Raw genomic sequence first — 18,097 nt, 5'->3', positions numbered from 1 at the left:
ACTCCATCAATATTCCAAGGTTGTTAGGGGGCACCGCAGACTTAATCCAATTGAATCTCTTCATTAACTCGCCATCATAAACAAAAAACCAACCGGCAGCGAGGCCTTTGGAGGGAATGAATCGCATGCCATTCCGTATTCCCCCTCTCTATATCAATCAGCAGGGCTTTCCCGCCATTTTCAACCCTCGCTTGTTGCAGCCAAGGACCCACTGAATGTTGACGACCTGGGTGGGAGATTCTTCCTCCTTGTTTAATTCCGCGTTTATTCGCGTTTGTTTACAGTTCCTCCTTCGCTTTGAGGCGAGGAGGGGAGGGAATTGCGATGTAGGGGATGGTTTAGGGGACGTGATGGTATGATTGTGAAATGCTTGTGCAATGTTGTAGTCGCTTGTTATTGAAGTTTTTATTTATTAGACCTATGTATGGCGTCGTATCTCCTTTGTTTGAAGTACTGCGGTTGTTGGTGCTGCTAAGAGTCACTGGTGTAGTTTTATTATTATATTTAATGAGAGATTTCACTTTTATTGTTGACGAGGTCATGTTGAATGTAATTAACAAGAATTTTTTTGTCGTCATCACTGTAGTATTTCAATAACAAAACTTTTTAATATTTTGATTTTAATATTTTCAGTAACAAAAAATTTAATTCTATAAGTTTTCAATAGCAAAATTTTTTAAAATGAACTTAATATTTTCAGTATCAAAATATTTAAACATTTTGATTTTTAATATTTTCATTTAAAAAATTAATTTTTAAAATTTTCAATAGCAAAATATTGTTTAAATATTTGAATTTTTAATATTTCCGATGAAAAAAAATTTTATTTGAATTTTCAATATTTTCAATAACAAAAACAATTTATATTTTTATTTATAATGCTTTCAGTAACAAAATATTTTTTACTGTTTTAGTTTAAATATCTTAATGTTTAATATTTTCGATTAAAAAATTTTAATTGAAAGGAAATAGCTATAAATATTGGACCTCTCTTTTTTAATTTTTATTGCTCTCAGCAACAAAAAAACTAATATTTTCAATAACTAAAAAAAAATAATTCAAGCGAAACAACCAAAAAAAAAAACAGCAATTCCCATAAAACACAATCTAATCCAATCCTTCCGGGCTAATTCCGGAAAGGACGGTGATGATTAGACCGTCATATGATTAGAGATTCCAGTCCCATGCAATATGAATACGGGCTCTGGATAGTGGGGAAATGAATTATTAATCCCGATGATTAGAAAAACTATTATTATTATTTTTTTTAGGTTTTATTAGATTGACAGACTCTGTGGGCGTCTGTCGTGTGATCACGTGTCTGTGAAATCTCTTTTACTGAGTTTTGCGTCTTATTTTTAGTCGTGGGGTTGAATGTGCTTGAGAGAGAGAGAGAGAGCGAGAGAGAGAGAGATGGAAACAGGGGGGATAGAGAAAGGGACAGATAGAGAGAGAGAGAGAGAGATTGATAGAGCGAGAGACAGATGGAGAGAGAGAGAGGGATAGAGACAGACAGATAGAGAGAGAGACAGATAGATAGAGAGAGAGAGGCAGATAGAGAGAGAGAGACAGAGACAGACAGATAGAGAGAGGACAGATAGATAGAGACTTTACCTTACAGACCAGGAGACCTTCGTTCAGGGTTTGCCCCGGGGGTCTTGGATGGTCTGGATGCATCTTAGATATTTGTCGAGAAAACATTCTTTCTAAACATCTACGCTCACTCCTGTTATGTTCCTCAGATGCTGGTGGCGCATTGAATAGACGCTGCATTATCGATAGTGCGTGGTGGATTAATGTCCTGTGTGCTTTCGTTAATTTTCCTGGTATAGTTTTGGCACTATTAATCTACCTCTGCTTGCTCTTTTTGATAATTTTAGTTCCATGAGTGTTTTCAGTAATTCCTTCTCTGTTTCCATGCTTGGAATTACCATGTAGCGTTCTCTTCTCCTTTCAAGACTATATAAATGTAAAATTGTAGTCTTTCCCAGTAGTCAAGTCCTTAACTTCTTCTATTCTAGCTGTAAATGACCTTTGTACTCTCTATTTATAATATCCTTTTGGTAGTGTGAGAGAGAAAAGAGAGACAGAGGCAGATAGAGAGAGAGATAGAGAGAGACAGGTAGATAGAGAGAGAGACAGACAGATAGAAAGAGAGGCAGATAGAGAGAGAGACAGATAGATAGAGAGAGATAAAGAGAGAGATGGACAAACAGATAATGGGACAGACAGATATAGAGAGAGAGAGAGAGGGCGAAAGATAGAGAAAGAGACGACAGATAGAGAGAGAGAGAGAAAGAGAGAGACAGATAGAGATAGAGAAAGACAGAGAGAGAGTGAGAGAGACAGACAGACAGATAGAGAGAAAGAGACTGATATATAGAGAGAGAGAAGACAAATATATAACTTCTAAAGAGATAGAGAGAGTATATATACAACTTCTATAACTCCACAGCAGACGATTTTGCCACAGCAGACAATTTTGCCATCACTCCGACAAAGTCTGTCACGCTTTCCTCGTCTGTCGGTCTGCTTGCTTGCGTCTGCTTTCACGGGTTGTGTCGAGAACGGCTGGACGGAATTGAGTGAAACTTCATATTTTTATTTTTTTGCTGACCCTCGACAGATCATGAACTTTCGACCTTAATCGGATCAGGATTAATTGTTTGTTTTAGTTAGACACCGTCGCTCCTTTTTCATAGAGTGTGGGATTTTATACAGCTTTTATGACGAGCTGTACAGTCGACAACCTAAGTTTGATACCCCTTTTCATGTTGAGTACGACAGTAATTCTATAAAAAAAAAACTTGGGGTTAATCAGTTTGGTCTCTATAGAAGCGAAGTCAGGTGTGTTCTGATATAAGCTTGGAAAAGGATATAATATTATAATCGTGTGTGAGAGTTTTGTGTGTGCGTGTGTTTGTGTGCTTACACGAGTATTTAAATGGAACGCTATTACCAAAAAAAATTAGTATAATAAAGTATAGCACAAGTACAATAGAAGGTGGGTAATGTGTACAGATAGTCGAATGTTTGCGTAACAGATGGTCGAATATCTGCATAACAGACTGTCGAAAATCTGCATAACAGACTGTCGAATATCTGCGTAACAGATGGTCGAATATCTGCGTAACAGATGGTTGAATATCTGCGTAACAGATGGTCGAATATCTGCATAACAGATGGTCGAATATCTGCGTAACCGATGGTCGAATATGTGGTCGAATATCTGCGTAACAGATGGTCGAATATCTGCGTAACAGATGGTCGAATATCTGCATAACAAATGGTCGAATATCTGCGTAACAGGTGGTCGAATATCTGCGTAACAGGTGGTCGAAAATCTGCGTTACAGACTGTCGAATATCTCCGTAACAGATGGTCGAATATCTGCGTAGCAGATGGTCGAACATCTGCGTAACAGATGGTCGAATATGTACATAACTGATGGTCGAATATCTGCCGTAACAGTCGAATATCTATGTAACACATTTAAGAGTGTAAGCCTAAAGTTTTTAAAGACATTATTCTTAGAAGTTGAGCCAAAGAAAAGGTCTATAGTGGAAAGACACATTTATGGACAGAAGCTTCCTTAAGGTTACAGTTCACTAAGATACCTTTCTTGGAAACCCAAAGGTCAGTTTCTATTTCAGCCTCCAAGGAATACACGACGAAATGAAATGTCTTTTCAGCTGTTGGGACTAGATGAAAAAAAACCAAAAGGTTAATTGCTGTTCTCCATCTGAAATGTCTAGATTAAACTGAGAGGTCATACAGGGCTTACTGAAATATGAGTTACCAAGATGTGCCTTAGAAATATAACTTATCGTAAAAAGATTCAGTTGTGATCTAACACTTTTAAGAGATCAGTGATAATTGAGAAAATATGGAGGTTAGGAGTTGAAATTGGTGCAAGAAATACTTTGCTATTTCTAGGTGATATATACTTTGCATGCTTTCAGAAACTGAAAGCGTAGGTAGGAATTATCTGTAAGAAGACTGTGAACCTAGCCCTAGCTGCTTATGATACAGGTACCCTCTTTGTGAAAATCTTATAGTTGGTCATTCTTTTACACTCACATAGGTGCGTCATTTGTTACGGAAAATAGAATAATCAGTGTATCCAGTTTTCCCTCATAAATCAATTTCATTTGTCCATTTCAGATTCAAGTGCTAGACAGTATCTCAGAAAACAGTGCATCTGCACAGAGCAGGATTCTCAGAGTATTTGGACTGAGTGGAATCTGGAATTCACCTTAGAAAATCTGAGACACAAGGACTTTCAAAGGGGGTGTTCCTTGTGTACCCGTGGCTTCCAAAGGGAGTGCTACTGTTGTACCCGTGGCTTCCAAAAGGCGTGCTCCTGCTGTAGGCTACCCGTGGCTTCTAAGGGCGTGCTCCAACTGTACCCGAACTAAGCCTTCTAATCGGAGGTAAACAAGAATGTGAATATTCAGAAGCCATCTCCGGTTAGATAGGGACAATACTTAGTCGCAAGGGTCCTCTTTATGTACAACGGAAGAGTTCAATGCCAGTGTCTCCCCACCCAACCCCCTCCCCAAAAAAAAAGTGATACTTTATACGAACTGAGGACCCATAAAGCGTCCTCCTCTGATGCTTATGACGAAGATCTTGCGGAGGACTTCCTTCGGCGTCAAGAAATACCTGTTCTGTACGTGAGCTGACCGAAGATGGTGGTAAGTGTTACCATAACCATTTCTCTCCTTTATTTTTCTCTTGAATTTTCAATATAATTATTTATTTCCTTTATTTTTCCTCTTGAATTTTCAATATAATTGTTGAATTACTTCGGTTGTCTCTCGTTTTCATCTGCTAATGGCATTCGTTTGTATTTTGTATTTTATTCTAGTAAAACGAAACTGGCTAATAGCGCTTTCTGTCATTTTATTCTGTACTAAAACAGAACTGCAACTTGTTTTCTTATGCTTGTTTACTTGTGCGTTTATAATATATTTTAACTTGTTGTTAGAGGAACCAACAATCAGAATTAATTATAGGCATAATTGATGTCTTAGGTCATGTTGCATAATTCTTCTTGCATACTTAAATTGCAGTTTCTATTGAGGCCAGTATAGGAAATTTGGCACTTCGCACTTTGCGTATGATTTGGCGAGAGCTTGCGGGTGGGTAGGCTTTATTTTTGAGGTTGTATGGATTACTTGTGTTTTGTTTAGAAATTCATGTTTTTATGGAAGTTGTTTTGCCTAAAATTTAATGTTTCGATCAAGAGAGTTTTTGCGTTCTAAGTTAGATCTTAAAAACTGCTGAGGCTAGAGGCCTGCAAATTTGTAAGTTGATCATCCACCCTCTAATCATCAAACGTACCAAATTGCAGCCATCTAGCCATATTAGTTTTTATTTTATTTAAGGTTAAAGTTACCCATAATCGTGCATCTGGCAGCGGTATAAGATAGGCCACCACCGGGCAGTGGTCAAAGTTTCATGGGTCGCGGCTCATACAGCATTATACCGAGACCACCGAAAGATAGATTTATTTTGGGTGGCCTTAATTATACGCAGTAGCGGCTGTACAGAAAACTCGATTGCGCCGAAGATACTTCGGCGCATTTTTTACTTGTTATATCTAATGCTGGTTTCCCAATTCACGTTTTGACGGCAGTTGTTTCGTATCAGATTAATTAAGTATTTAGAATTCATGTTGCCTCATTTTCTCTGAATAAAATATGGAAGACAGGAAATTATAGGCTTAGATTTGAATTACAGGTGTACCATTATCTGAGCTTTCTCTCTCTCTCTCTCTCTCTCTCTCTCTTCTCTCTCTCTCTCTCTCTCTCTCTCTCTCTCAACAAGGTTTGTTATATCACCTAATCCAATCATCTTTGTACTCTCTCTCTCTCTCTCTCTCTCTCTCTCTCTCTCTCTCTCTCTCTCTCTCTCTCTCTCAACAAGTTTTATATCCATTTTTCTCATACAATCCAGTCAGCTATGTGCTCTCTCTCTCTCTCTCTCTCTCTCTCTCTCTCTCTCTCTCTCTCTCTCTCTCTCTCTCAACAAGTTTTATCATCATCCATTTTTCTCAGACAAATCCATTCAGCCCAGTTCTCTCTCTCTCTCTCTCTCTCTCTCTCTCAACAAGTTTTATCATCATCCATTTTTCTCAGACAAATCCATTCAGCCCAGTTCTCTCTCTCTCTCTCTCTCTCTCTCTCTCTCTCTCTCTCTCTCTCAAGGCAATGCCATTCTCAATTGAAATAAACCATAATGAAAAGGCTGGACTCGAATTGAATTTAGCTACTTGGCAACTGTTGGGGGAGAATCAAGACCATTTAGGAATTTTATGCGCCGATTAAAATCGGGTTTTACCGGAGTTTATGGTACAGCAAAGATTCCAAGTTACGCTCCATACGGAACTACTGCTCCAGGAGAAGTTACGCAGTCCCATACAGTTACACAATCCCTTACAGGAGAAGTTACGCAATCCCATACAGGAGAAGTTACGCAATCCCTTACCAGGAGAAGTTACGCAATCCCATACAGTTCCAGTGTTGTTTCTCTACGCCTCTTGCCAGTTAGATTTGGAAAGGATTGAGAAGCTTCTGTCGCTCTCTCTCTCTCTCTCTCTCTCTCTCTCTCTCTCTGGAGTTCTTGATGTGGGGCCGTTATGCTGTAGTTGCGAGGGAGTGGAATTTATAATCTGATCTGTTATGCGAAGCAAAATTGCTTGCGTGCGTTTGTAGTAGATGGAATAAGATTTCAGCTTAGTGCTCTCTCTCTCTCTCTCTCTCTCTCTCTCTCTCTCTCTCTCTCTCTGAACAAGTTTTGTCATCATATCATCATCAATTTTTTTCAGACTAGTCCAGTTCTCTCTCTCTCTCTCTCTCTCTCTCTCTCTCTCTCTCTCTCTCTCTCTCTCCCAAACATCGAACCACAGTGAATCAACAGCTTCCATTTTATCAACCAATCCCCTCCATCAGAGGCAGTTTGGAAGCACCACCAGATAATGTTATCCCTTATCCCTTATCCCTTATCCCTTATTTCCCTTTCCTCGACGATATAAACCACCACGGAGTGTAGTTTCAGCAGGATTCCCCCTTCCCCTAAGGGCTCCCCCCCACCTCCCGCCCTAAGGGCGCCATCAACGCGCGCTATTTATCACTCATTTGCATGGATATTTGGACCCCTTGCAATGCCGAAGTCCAATGTCCAATCAGGAAGAAGAGGAGGGATAATAATAAATAGTTTCCCCTTCACTGGGCAATAAGGGAAATCGCGGTCCATATATCTAGTCTGCCTTGTCCGTTACGTCTCTGTTTGGGCGGGCGCTTCAGTTATTATTGATTGGTGGGCGTTTTTTTGTTGTAGGATTGTCATTAGCGTGAATTCGGTGTTTTGGCGTTCTCTGTCTTACTGTGTCAATGCCTTTGGACGGATTAATATCAGTAAGTTTATGTCATTCGAGTGCGTTATCCTAAAATATATGTATATGCATATATATATATATACATATATATAGTATCCTACTATAATATATATACATATGCATCTATGTAGAATCTACTGGTCGCTCTTACCGGATACATATGTAATTGTAATAGCCACAATGCCCTCTTAATTTCTCGAATTTTTAGCGCTTTTTTTGGATATGGTTGTCACTGCAAAGCCGTAAGATCCAAACGCAAGAAATTGAAGTGACTGTGATGCCCGGTCGCGGGAGACGAACCTGCGTCACCATAGTCACAAGGAGGGCACGTTGCCGACCTGACCACGAGAAGGATAAAAAGTGTGTGTGTATATATATATATATATATATATATATATATATTTATATATATATATATATATATATATTTTTTCATTAATACCAATTAGACTTCACCATTCTAGTGACTCAGTGCATTCAATCTTTTTAGCTCTCTCTCTCTCTCTCTCTCTCTCTCTCTCTCTCTCTCTCTCTCTCTCTCTCTCTTGTATTTGAAGAAGATAGGAACTCGCTACAAAAGAGACCTAAATAAAAATATATAAATGGGCAGAGATAAATAGGATGGTATTTGCTCTGATAAAATTTGAATCAATGAACTATGGTGATAAAGTAGGAATGCTATATGCATATAAAGGACCTAATAATGAGACAATCACAAACAAGGAAGCAGTTAAAGACCCTTGGTGTGATGTAGAATAGGAATATGTTATGCAATGATCAAATAGCAATTCTATTGGCAAAATGCAAAGCAAAAATGGGAATGTTGTTCCGGCACTTCAAAACAAGAAAGCTGAACACATGATTATGCTTTATAAAACGTACGTACGTAGTCCACTTGAATATTGCAATATAATATGGTACCCACACTACCAAAGGATATTGCACAAATGAAAAGTGTACAAAGGTCATTACAGCTAGAATAGAAAGTTAAGGACCTTGACTGACTGGGAAAGACTACAATTCTTAAATTTATATAGTCTTGAAGGAAAGAGAACGCTATATGGTAATTCAAGCATGAAACAGATAGAAGAAATTACCGAAAATATCATGGAACTAAAATTATCAAAAAGAGCAAGCAGTAGATTAATAGTGCCAAAAAACTATGCCAGGAAAATTAAGGAAAGCACACAGGACATTAATCACCACGCACCAGCATCGATAATGCAGCGTCTATTCAATGCGCTACCAGCTCATCTGAGGAACATAACAGGGTGAGCGTAGATGTGTTTTAAATAAGCTCGACAAATATCTAAAGATGCATCCCCAGACCATCAAGACTGGAAGATGCAAAATATACCGGAAGATGCGTTAGCAACTCTCTGGTAGACATCAGGCGCCTCACTGGGGACCTGGGGCAACCCGACAATTGTAAGGTCTGTAAGGTAGTCTCTCTCTCTCTCTCTCTCTCCCCTATGTCAGTGCCTTTGGACAAAAAGTAATATCAATAAATTTATATGATTCGACTGCATTATCCTCTTAGCACTTATAATTGAAATTAGTTTAACCACTTACAAACTGAAGCCCTGTCAATCATGAGAGTTTGACAGAATAGAATCAAGACTGATATTTCCCTATTGATTGCACATTCTGAAATTCAAATATTCCTCTAATGAGAACGCTTTACTGCAATAAACCGCTGCCCTTTGCATGACACTATCTATCTGTCTATCGCTCACTATCATCAAGTGCCTCCCCTTTATCGAGATTTTCTCTTCCCCGTCAAACAGAAAAAAAAAGTAACAATAAGTACCGAAGAATTCCCGATGGTAATTCGTCTATTTGAAGCTGTAAAAAAAATAGCTATTGACAAACGATTGCGTTATTGGAGTTCAAAGAAGAAGCCAATGAAATTAACTCTTGTTTTACGGTCCGGGATTATAATTAATGCAAAACGGAGTGGGAAAAAACGAGAATGGTATTATTGGCTTTTGAATGGGAGAATATCGAGAGAAGGAGTAATAGAATGTTAATTTGTCTTCATTCGCTTTTCGCTGGTTCCGTGAAATGGGGAAAGCAAGAGAATGAATTGATGTACTTTCACGACTACTATACAGATCGTTTGAGAAACATGGACGCTATACGCCTTTTTAGTTTTCCGTAAAAGAAAACTATTGTGCCGGCTTCGTCTGTCCGTCCGCACTTTTTTCTACCAGCACTTTTTCCGTCCGCCCTCTAATTTTAAAAACTACTGAGGCTAGAGGGCTGCAAATTGGTATGTTGATCATCCACCCTACAATCATCAAACATGCCAAATTGCAGCCATCTAGCTCAATGAATTTTTATTTCATTTAAGGTTAAAGTCAGCCATAATCGTGCGTCTGGCAACGATATAGGCCAGGTCAGCACCGGGTCGTGGTTAACGTTTCATGGGCAGCGGCTCATAGAGCATTATACCGAGACCACCGAAAGATCTATTTTCGGTGGCCTTAATTATACGCTGTAGCGGCTGTACAGAAAACTCGATTCGCCGAAGAAACTATTTTTTTTTTTTTTTTTTTGAAAATCTTTGGTACGAACTAGAACAGTAAGTACAGGTTATTTTGAACAATTATATTCTTTGTCAATTTCTAAATCATTCTCTCATGCGCCGAAAAACTTTTGTCACAATATGACTTGACAGATAAAGGGAATAACTAGATATACCTAATAACGAGCCGTGGAAGTAACTCGACTGAGGAAGGGGAGTTTGTGGTTTTTCTCCCCATAGTTTTTTCCACCTTAATTTTTCCCTTATTTTTTTTTCTGTGGAATAACTAGGTATACCTGTAAATGATCCATGGAAATGACTTCATTTATGGGGGCTTTAGGTTAAGGTTTTTCCTTAGATTTTCCCTTTAGTTTTCCCCTTAGTTTTTCCCTTCGTTTTTTCCCTTAATTTTCCCCGTAGTTTTTCCCCTTAATTTACACCTAGTTTTCCCTTCAGTTTTTCTTAGTTTCCCCTTAGTTTTTTTTTATCTTAGTTTTCCCTTAGTCTTCCCCTTTAGTTTTCCCCCTAGTTTTCCCACTTAGTTTTTTTTTCCCCTAGTTTTTCCATAGTTTTTTTCCCTAGTTTTCCCCACTTAGTTTCCCCCTAGTTTCCCACCTTTAGTTTTCCCCTGGTTTTTCCTCCTTAGTTTTCCCCTAGTTTTCCCCCTTAGTTTTCCCACTTAGTTTTCTCCCTAGTTTTTCCTCCTTAGTTTTTCCCTACCCCTAGTTTTTCAACTAGTTTTCCCCTTAGTTTTCCCTTTAGTTTTTCTCTTAGTTTTTTCCCCATATAATTTTTTTTAATCTGCAGAACGAACATCATATCAGCAGAGTCCAACAAACTCCAATATGATATATCAATAACGTTTGCCGGTATTAATGCAATCCCTACGTAAGCTCATTACTAATTTATGATTATTGGGTAATTATGATATTGAAATTATACGAAGTTGTCGATGGGAACACGCGTAAATATGGATCCCGAAAATTAGGGCTACCGTTTAAAAAAAAAATATTTTCATTTTTAACTGGTAAATGGTTTTGGAATTTAAAATGCCAGTGCTCAACAAATGCTTTCATATAGTTAGTATTGAAAGCAGGAATAAAAAGTTTAATGCTTTTGTAAGATTAAAACCAAATAATGAACATTAAATCTTTGCCCTTTTGTTGTCGAATTGAATTGAATATAGGATTTAGGCGGCCAAAGGTTAAGCATTGGGACCTATGAGGTCATTCAGCGCTGAAACGGAAATTGACAGGAAAACATCACAGCTGTACTATGAATCAATTGTTAGGAGAGGGTTGAGGAGAGTGAGGTGGGAGAAAGAGAATATGAAAGGAGGTACAGTAAAAGGAACGAAAAGGGATCCAGCTAGAGGCCGAAGGCACGCTGCAATGAATCTTGTAATGCCTACAGTGCACCGCGTGAGGTGCCTTATTTATACCAAATAAAGTTTACATGATTTTTCCCTTCGCTTAATTTTAAAATTAAGTCCTTTGCGTACTGCTAGGTAAAATTATTAATCTTATCATTATAAAAAAATATAACCACAGTTATATAAGTTGAATATGAAGAAGATTACAATGGCCAGTATTCATGTGTAAAGGTAAAGTATAATTTTCTCTCCGGAGGAACAGTAACCACAGGTCTGATTGGATGTATATATTTTTCATTATATTTATAAGGTATCTTGTACATCGAAAACTTAATATCATCTTACGTATTATTTATTTTCTCTCTCTCTCTCTCTCTCTCTCTCTCTCTCTCTCTCTCTCTCTCTCTCTCTCTCTGTTTATGTTGTCTGTTTGTTCGATTAAGGAAGACGTAGGGATTTGTGTTGTATTAATAATAATAATAATAATAATTGTGTCGTACATTGCACATACTTTTGTGGGTAAAATCAACATACTTCCACGTAATCTCATCTCTCGTAATTACACATTTCATATCATGAAATACGACGATAACAAACAACTAGTTAAAAAAATAAAACTGTAATTCTACGCTTATCCTTCCCGTAAAAAAAAAAAAATACCTTACAGAAAAACAACGACATTCCGTACGGAACTTGTAATCGTATTTGAAGATACACTTCAAACTTAACATCACATTTACCGGAAACGAGAATTGATAGAGCGGTGAGCGACCAGTCTGTGTACAATACAGTATCTAATCTTCGAGACAAATAATTGTCGTGGGAACGTGTTCATGTGTTCCCAGACTTCCATATCTCCTTCGAACCTTTTCATATTATTATTTTTATTATTGCATTTTGAATCTGCTGAATCCTCAACGGTATCTTGTAGTTTTCTGTAGAAGAAAACTGTTATAGAGATGGCTTTGTCTGTCCGCCAAACTTCCATATCTCTCCGAACCTTTCAATATTATTTTACTACATTTTGAATTTATTGAATCCTAAACGGTATTTTTTAGTTTTCTGTAAAGGAAAACTATTGCAATGGCTGCTTGTCTGTCCGCCCGTGCTTGGCCTAAATTCTACGTTCATTTCAATTCTACCCTGACCTTTATCCTAAACTGCAGAAAAAGAAAAAAGTTTGTCCTTTTGAATTTCATGTCGAATTTACTTCGCAAAACCGAAAGTGAAATTACGTACTCATGTTAATCGGCTTCCGAAGAGAACGCAGTAATACCTTTGTGTGTTCTCGGTAAATCCTATTTTTCAGTTTTGCCGAACAAAAAATATTGCGCGAAGGACTTTCCGCAAATCAGAAAAAAAAAATATTTTAAAAGCGTGGCCTGTAGGTTGGGGGGAGGGGGGAGTTCACTACTGCCGTCAGTGCACCTTATGCGGCGTACTGTAGGCATTACTTCAGGTTCTTTGCAGCGTCCCTTTCTTGGGACCCTTGCAGCAACCCCTCTCACTCCTTTTACTGTGCCTCCGTTCATATTCTCTTTCTTCCACCTTACTTCCCTCAACCCTCACCTAACAATTGATTCATAGGCTTTCAGACCTTCTTAACTGTCAATTTCCCTTTAAAGCCCCGAATGACCTCATCACCATAGGTCCCAGCACTTGGCCTTGGGCCTAAATTCTATATTCTAATCTGTTCTATATTAAAAATGTGATGCTTTTATAGAATAATATAGCATATAAGCTTTGGCGTTTCTGTGGTATGATTTATGTCAGCTTCGGTGATCATAGGGATTAATAAATAACCAATAATTATTTATTTATGACATGCTCGCGTTGATTGATTAATTATGCGGGATATATACTGGCGGCGCTTCCATATGCCATCAACACGACCTTTCCTGGGGCACAAATATATAATGATCAGTATTTATTAATCCCGTAGGCGGGGGAGGGGGGGGCGGGGTAGTGCCGTCAGTGCACCTCACGCGGTGCACTGTAAGCATTACTTAAGGTACTTTGTAGCGTCGCTTCCTTAGGCTCCTAGCTGCAACCTTCTTCATTCCTTTTACTGTACCTCCGTTCATATTCTCTTTCGTCCTTCTGACTTTCATAATGCAACTGCTTTGAGGTTTTCCTCCTGTTACGCCTTTCAAACCTCTCACTGTCAATTTTCCCTTTCAGCGCTGAATGACCTCGTAGTTCCCAGCGCTTGGCCTTTGGACTAAATTCTGTATTCTAACCTAAACCTATTATTTATTGATACTTTGCATATGACTCATTTTAGCCCTTATACGCAAAATGCTAAGGGTCCGTGCCCATACGCCCTTGCGTAAATGCATACTTATACCAAAACAATTAGATTCTCTGTCGCAGCGCCCTCTCAGATAAATTATCTTATCGTGTAGGCGGGGTGGGGTAGGGGGCTTAACCCCCCATGAAATATGCGTGAGGACTTATTATTAGCGAGGTTAATTTGCATGTGAAATTTTGTCCAACTGCTCGTTATGGTAGTTCCCTCATTAACCAGGCTTATTTGGAAGCCCTTTGGGCGAAGGAACAGAAAAAATATTATATAAATATATTCATTTTTGGGGAATTTTCGTCAATATGTTTGTGGTCGAAAATTCGTCAGTGGAATTTTTTTTTTTTTTTTTTTTTTTTAAGTATGCTTAATGCCTGATAGATTACCGGTAGTTGCATTGATTTATTATATCGATATTATACGCTCTTAATATATTTGGGCTTCTTCAGGCTCAGCGTTTTTCTTGATTTATTAGATGCTGGGGCGTTTCTCATTTTAAATTTTTTTGATTTTTCATTTTTTTATTTTTTTATTTTTCAATTTTTTTTCATTTTTCATCTTTTTTATTTTTCATATTTTTTAGTTATTTTTTTTTCATTTTTCTATTTTCCCTTTAATTTTCTTTGTAAATTTTCATTGCTTGTTTGGTTAGTTTATGACCTCGTCACTTCAATTATGTCCTTCATATGACATGCTGCTTAATACTTCACATTTTTCTCTCTTTATTTTGGTAAGTGAATTTTCATATTGAACGCTAAGATTATATACAGTATATATGCACACATGCACATATGCATATATATATATATATATATATATATATATATATATATATATATATATATATATATATATATATATATATATATATACATATATATATATATATATATACAAACAAATATTTATATATATGTATGTATATAGCCTTTCTGCCTTTAATATTCTTAATGAACTTTCCAATTACAAACTACAATAAACTTTCTTTTCTTTTTTTTTTACTACCTGTTATAGTTTGCTAACTTAATGGCCGTATTATGCATTAAAAATGTATTTTTCCTTCTCCCGTTTATCCTCACGTAATTAAAACCGATTCAATTTACACTTTATGTAGATGTTTTGCATTATTCATCAGTATAATTGAACATGTACACCGCTCGGGCAAAAACATTATGACACTGTCGGCCAGTTTTCTCCAAGTGTCATGCATATATAATAATTATAGTTTTACTTTCATTCGTGACTGTTGACCTTTGTAAAAATCAATTCTTTATAGAAAACATTGAATGAACAGAAATTCCCCTATGTAATTCAGATTGATTCCCTTTACAGAATATGCAGATGTTTTATTTTATACTTTAGTACGATTGAACGGATGCAGCGTATAGACAAAACATGACGCTGTTAGTTTTTTCCATGTTTCCTTATATAATGAATTCACGTTGATTCCCCTTACAGTTTATGCAGATATTTTACTTTATACATTAGTGCGATTGAACAGATACACCGCTCAGACAAAACATTATGTTATAGTTATTTTCGATTGAACAGATACACCGCTGTGACAAACATTATGACAAGTTTTCTCATGCAGATATATTTTTACTTTATAACAGTGCGATTGAACAAATTCAGACAAAACATTATGACGCAGTTTTTTCTTATAGATATTTTGCTTTATTCATTAGTATAATTGAACAGATACACCGCTCGGACAAAACATTATGGCACCTCAAGATATTTTGCTCATTACAAAACATTATGACAGTTTTCATTCTTATAGATATTTTGCTTTATTCATTAGTATAATCGAACAGATAAACCGCTCAGACAAAACATTATGACACTTTTGGTTTTCTCCAAGTGCCATGCAAAAAACTCAAAGCCATTAATTCCAGTGAATATTACGAAGCAATCAACAACATTCCAATACCTTCCATTAACATTCAGAAATTTGCCAGTGCGCCGCAGAGTTAATCCAATGGAATCTCTTCATTAACTCGCCATTTTGAAAGTAAAAAGTTAGGAAGGACTCTGCAGTGAATACATCACAGAGTCATTTCGTATTCCCCTCCAAATCAATCAGCAGCAGCAGGGCTTTGGCGCCATTTTGTATTTCCCCCCCTAATCCAAGGACCGCCGAATCGGGATGTTTCTTTCGCTCCTTATTGCCAAGGATCACGCAGGGTCGACCGCCATTTTTTTTTTTTTTTTTTCTGTAAAAGAAAATCATTGCGTGGCTTTGTCTGTCCGTCCGCAGCTCAGATCTTAAAAACTACTGAGGCTGAGGGCTGCAAATTGGTATGCTGATCATCCACCCTCCAATCATCAAACATACCAAATTGCAGCCCTCTAGCCTCAATAGTTTTTATTTTTATTTAAGTTAAGTTAGCCATAATCGTGCTTCTGGCAACGATATAGGAAAAACCCACCACCGGGCAGTGGTTAAAGATTCACGGGCCGCGGCTCATAGCAACATTATACCAAGACCACCAAAAGATAGGTCTGTTTTCGGTGGCCTTGATTATACGCTGTGCAGAAAACTGGATTGCGCCGAAGACGCTTCAGCGCATGTTTACTTGTTTTAAACTAATAACATTCCTTTAGCTCATAAATTAAGTTATTCTGGAATGTTTTATTAAATTTTAAATGCTCAAATGACAAGCATTTAATACCAGGCAATGATAAGCAATGATTAGAATTCTACGATGATCAGAATTCTGACCTTTGACCTTCCCGAAGAAATCTCGAAAGTGTTTCCTGAGGCTACACTTTTACAGCCTTCGAAGGTTACGCTCCTCCTTAACATAAATTACAAAATTACAATTAAATTTACATCAGGGACACCTAAGTAACGTTAATTGTTTGCTACGGTTTATTCGATACTTCAATTTCCTGTCTTCGCCTTTTTGACTTTTAAATTGCCGATGTTATGTTTGCGTAGTACTTGTAGATAGCTTATTGAAATATGTATATATATATATATATATACAGTATATATATATATATATATATATATATATATATATATATATATATATATATATATATACATATATATATATTTCTGCCTCGTTTACCAAAAGAGAATCTTTGTGACTAGCAAAGGCTCGCTCCCAGTTTCAACTCTTTTTCCCGTACGTGTAATAAATACGTACACACACATGCATACGTGCATGATTGAGGACTCCACGTATGTATGAACGCATGTGTGTGTAATTATATATACGAGGGAGGAGAGAGAGAGAGAGAGAGAGAGAGAGAGAGGTTGAAATATGATGAGGCGATTTGCTAAATTTACAAGAATCTTTTTGTAAAAGAAGCATTACTATAAATGTGTGTATATATATATATATATTCATGTATGGGTGTGTATTATATACATATATATATATATATATATATATATATATATATATATATATATATATATATATATATATATATATATATATATATATATATATATATATATATACTAACAGCACCTCTCTGAAGCCAGGATGGTACCTAGCAGAGATATTTATTCAAGAAAAGTTACAAGCTTTCCAGGACTAACTCTCCTCATTGTCAAGTATCTGTAGAATGACTGGACACGTAGTCCCGCTGTATTTATATGTGTGGGAGTGGATTAAAGCCCTTGCTTATCCAATTCCGTGTGCTGGCTTCTTTGCGCCTGTGATTACCCTCCTGTGTGGCCCCGCCCTCGTGACCTTGACCTTTCTGTGCCTGTGGTTCCTTCCAAGTGTGCATTTTTCATGTGGTTTCTTGTGTTTTTGAGTTTCTTGTTTATTGTAGAGTATACGATTTTTCTTGATAGGCTGTCTTCAAATCCGTTTCCAGTGTTGCCTGCCATTACATTGTTTGCGCATGTTATGAAGGTATTCTCTACAATGGCGCCTTAAGGCATCAAATTGCGCTGTAGGAGACCCGTTGTTGACATTCGAACAATGCCCAAACAGAAACAAAATACAGAACATACCCAAACAGCAGAGACAAAATACAGAAATGACACATTAATACAAAAACCACTGTATCAATCCCTCTCAGAGCATTACCAGATATATGAACGAATTCATTCCCACCCAGAAAAAAAAAAACTCGGTGAAGAATCTTCACAAAAAAATTCATCGTACATTTTCGCTTTTCGCCCTCCCTCGAAAAAAAAAAAAAGTGGAATGTCTCCGAAATAGGCCTGCCAAATAGCCCTGGCTAATGAGGGCCAAAAATAACGAGCAGCCGGGCCAAATTTAACATGCAAATTAACCTCGCTAATACGTCTCGCCGAAAATTTATGAAAGAAATGTCCACAGGAAGAGAGGAGGTTTAGAAGAAATATGGCTGGAGGGATTGTTGGGACTTCTGTGCGAGTGTGGATGGCTCTGTTTAGGGGCGCGAATGCACAGATGCTTAGTATTTTTGGTATTTATGTCAAATTAGTCTGTTGATTGTTAGTATTTAACTGTGTCTACACAGATGGATCTGCTTAGATCA

At 37.3% G+C, this 18,097-nt stretch overlaps 1 protein-coding gene across 2 annotated transcripts in view; it reads left to right on the top strand.

Moving 5' to 3' along the window:
* The window catches only part of LOC136854961 (uncharacterized), a 125,910-nt gene that overhangs the window by 1,569 nt on the left and 106,244 nt on the right, over positions 1-18,097 (top strand). For both annotated transcript variants that reach the window (XM_067131621.1, XM_067131624.1), the window contains exon 2: positions 4,165-4,697. Coding sequence is in view for 1 of the 2 variants with exons in the window: in XM_067131624.1 (XP_066987725.1) it covers positions 4,692-4,697 (6 nt within the window). In the remaining variant the exon portion in view is untranslated. The remainder of the gene's footprint in view (positions 1-4,164; positions 4,698-18,097) is intronic.

This window comes from Macrobrachium rosenbergii, chromosome 30 (assembly GCF_040412425.1).
Source record: "Macrobrachium rosenbergii isolate ZJJX-2024 chromosome 30, ASM4041242v1, whole genome shotgun sequence".
NCBI lineage: Eukaryota > Metazoa > Arthropoda > Malacostraca > Decapoda > Palaemonidae > Macrobrachium > Macrobrachium rosenbergii.
Note: the sequence above shows the minus strand (reverse complement) of the source record. Positions and strands in the feature narration are given on the sequence as shown.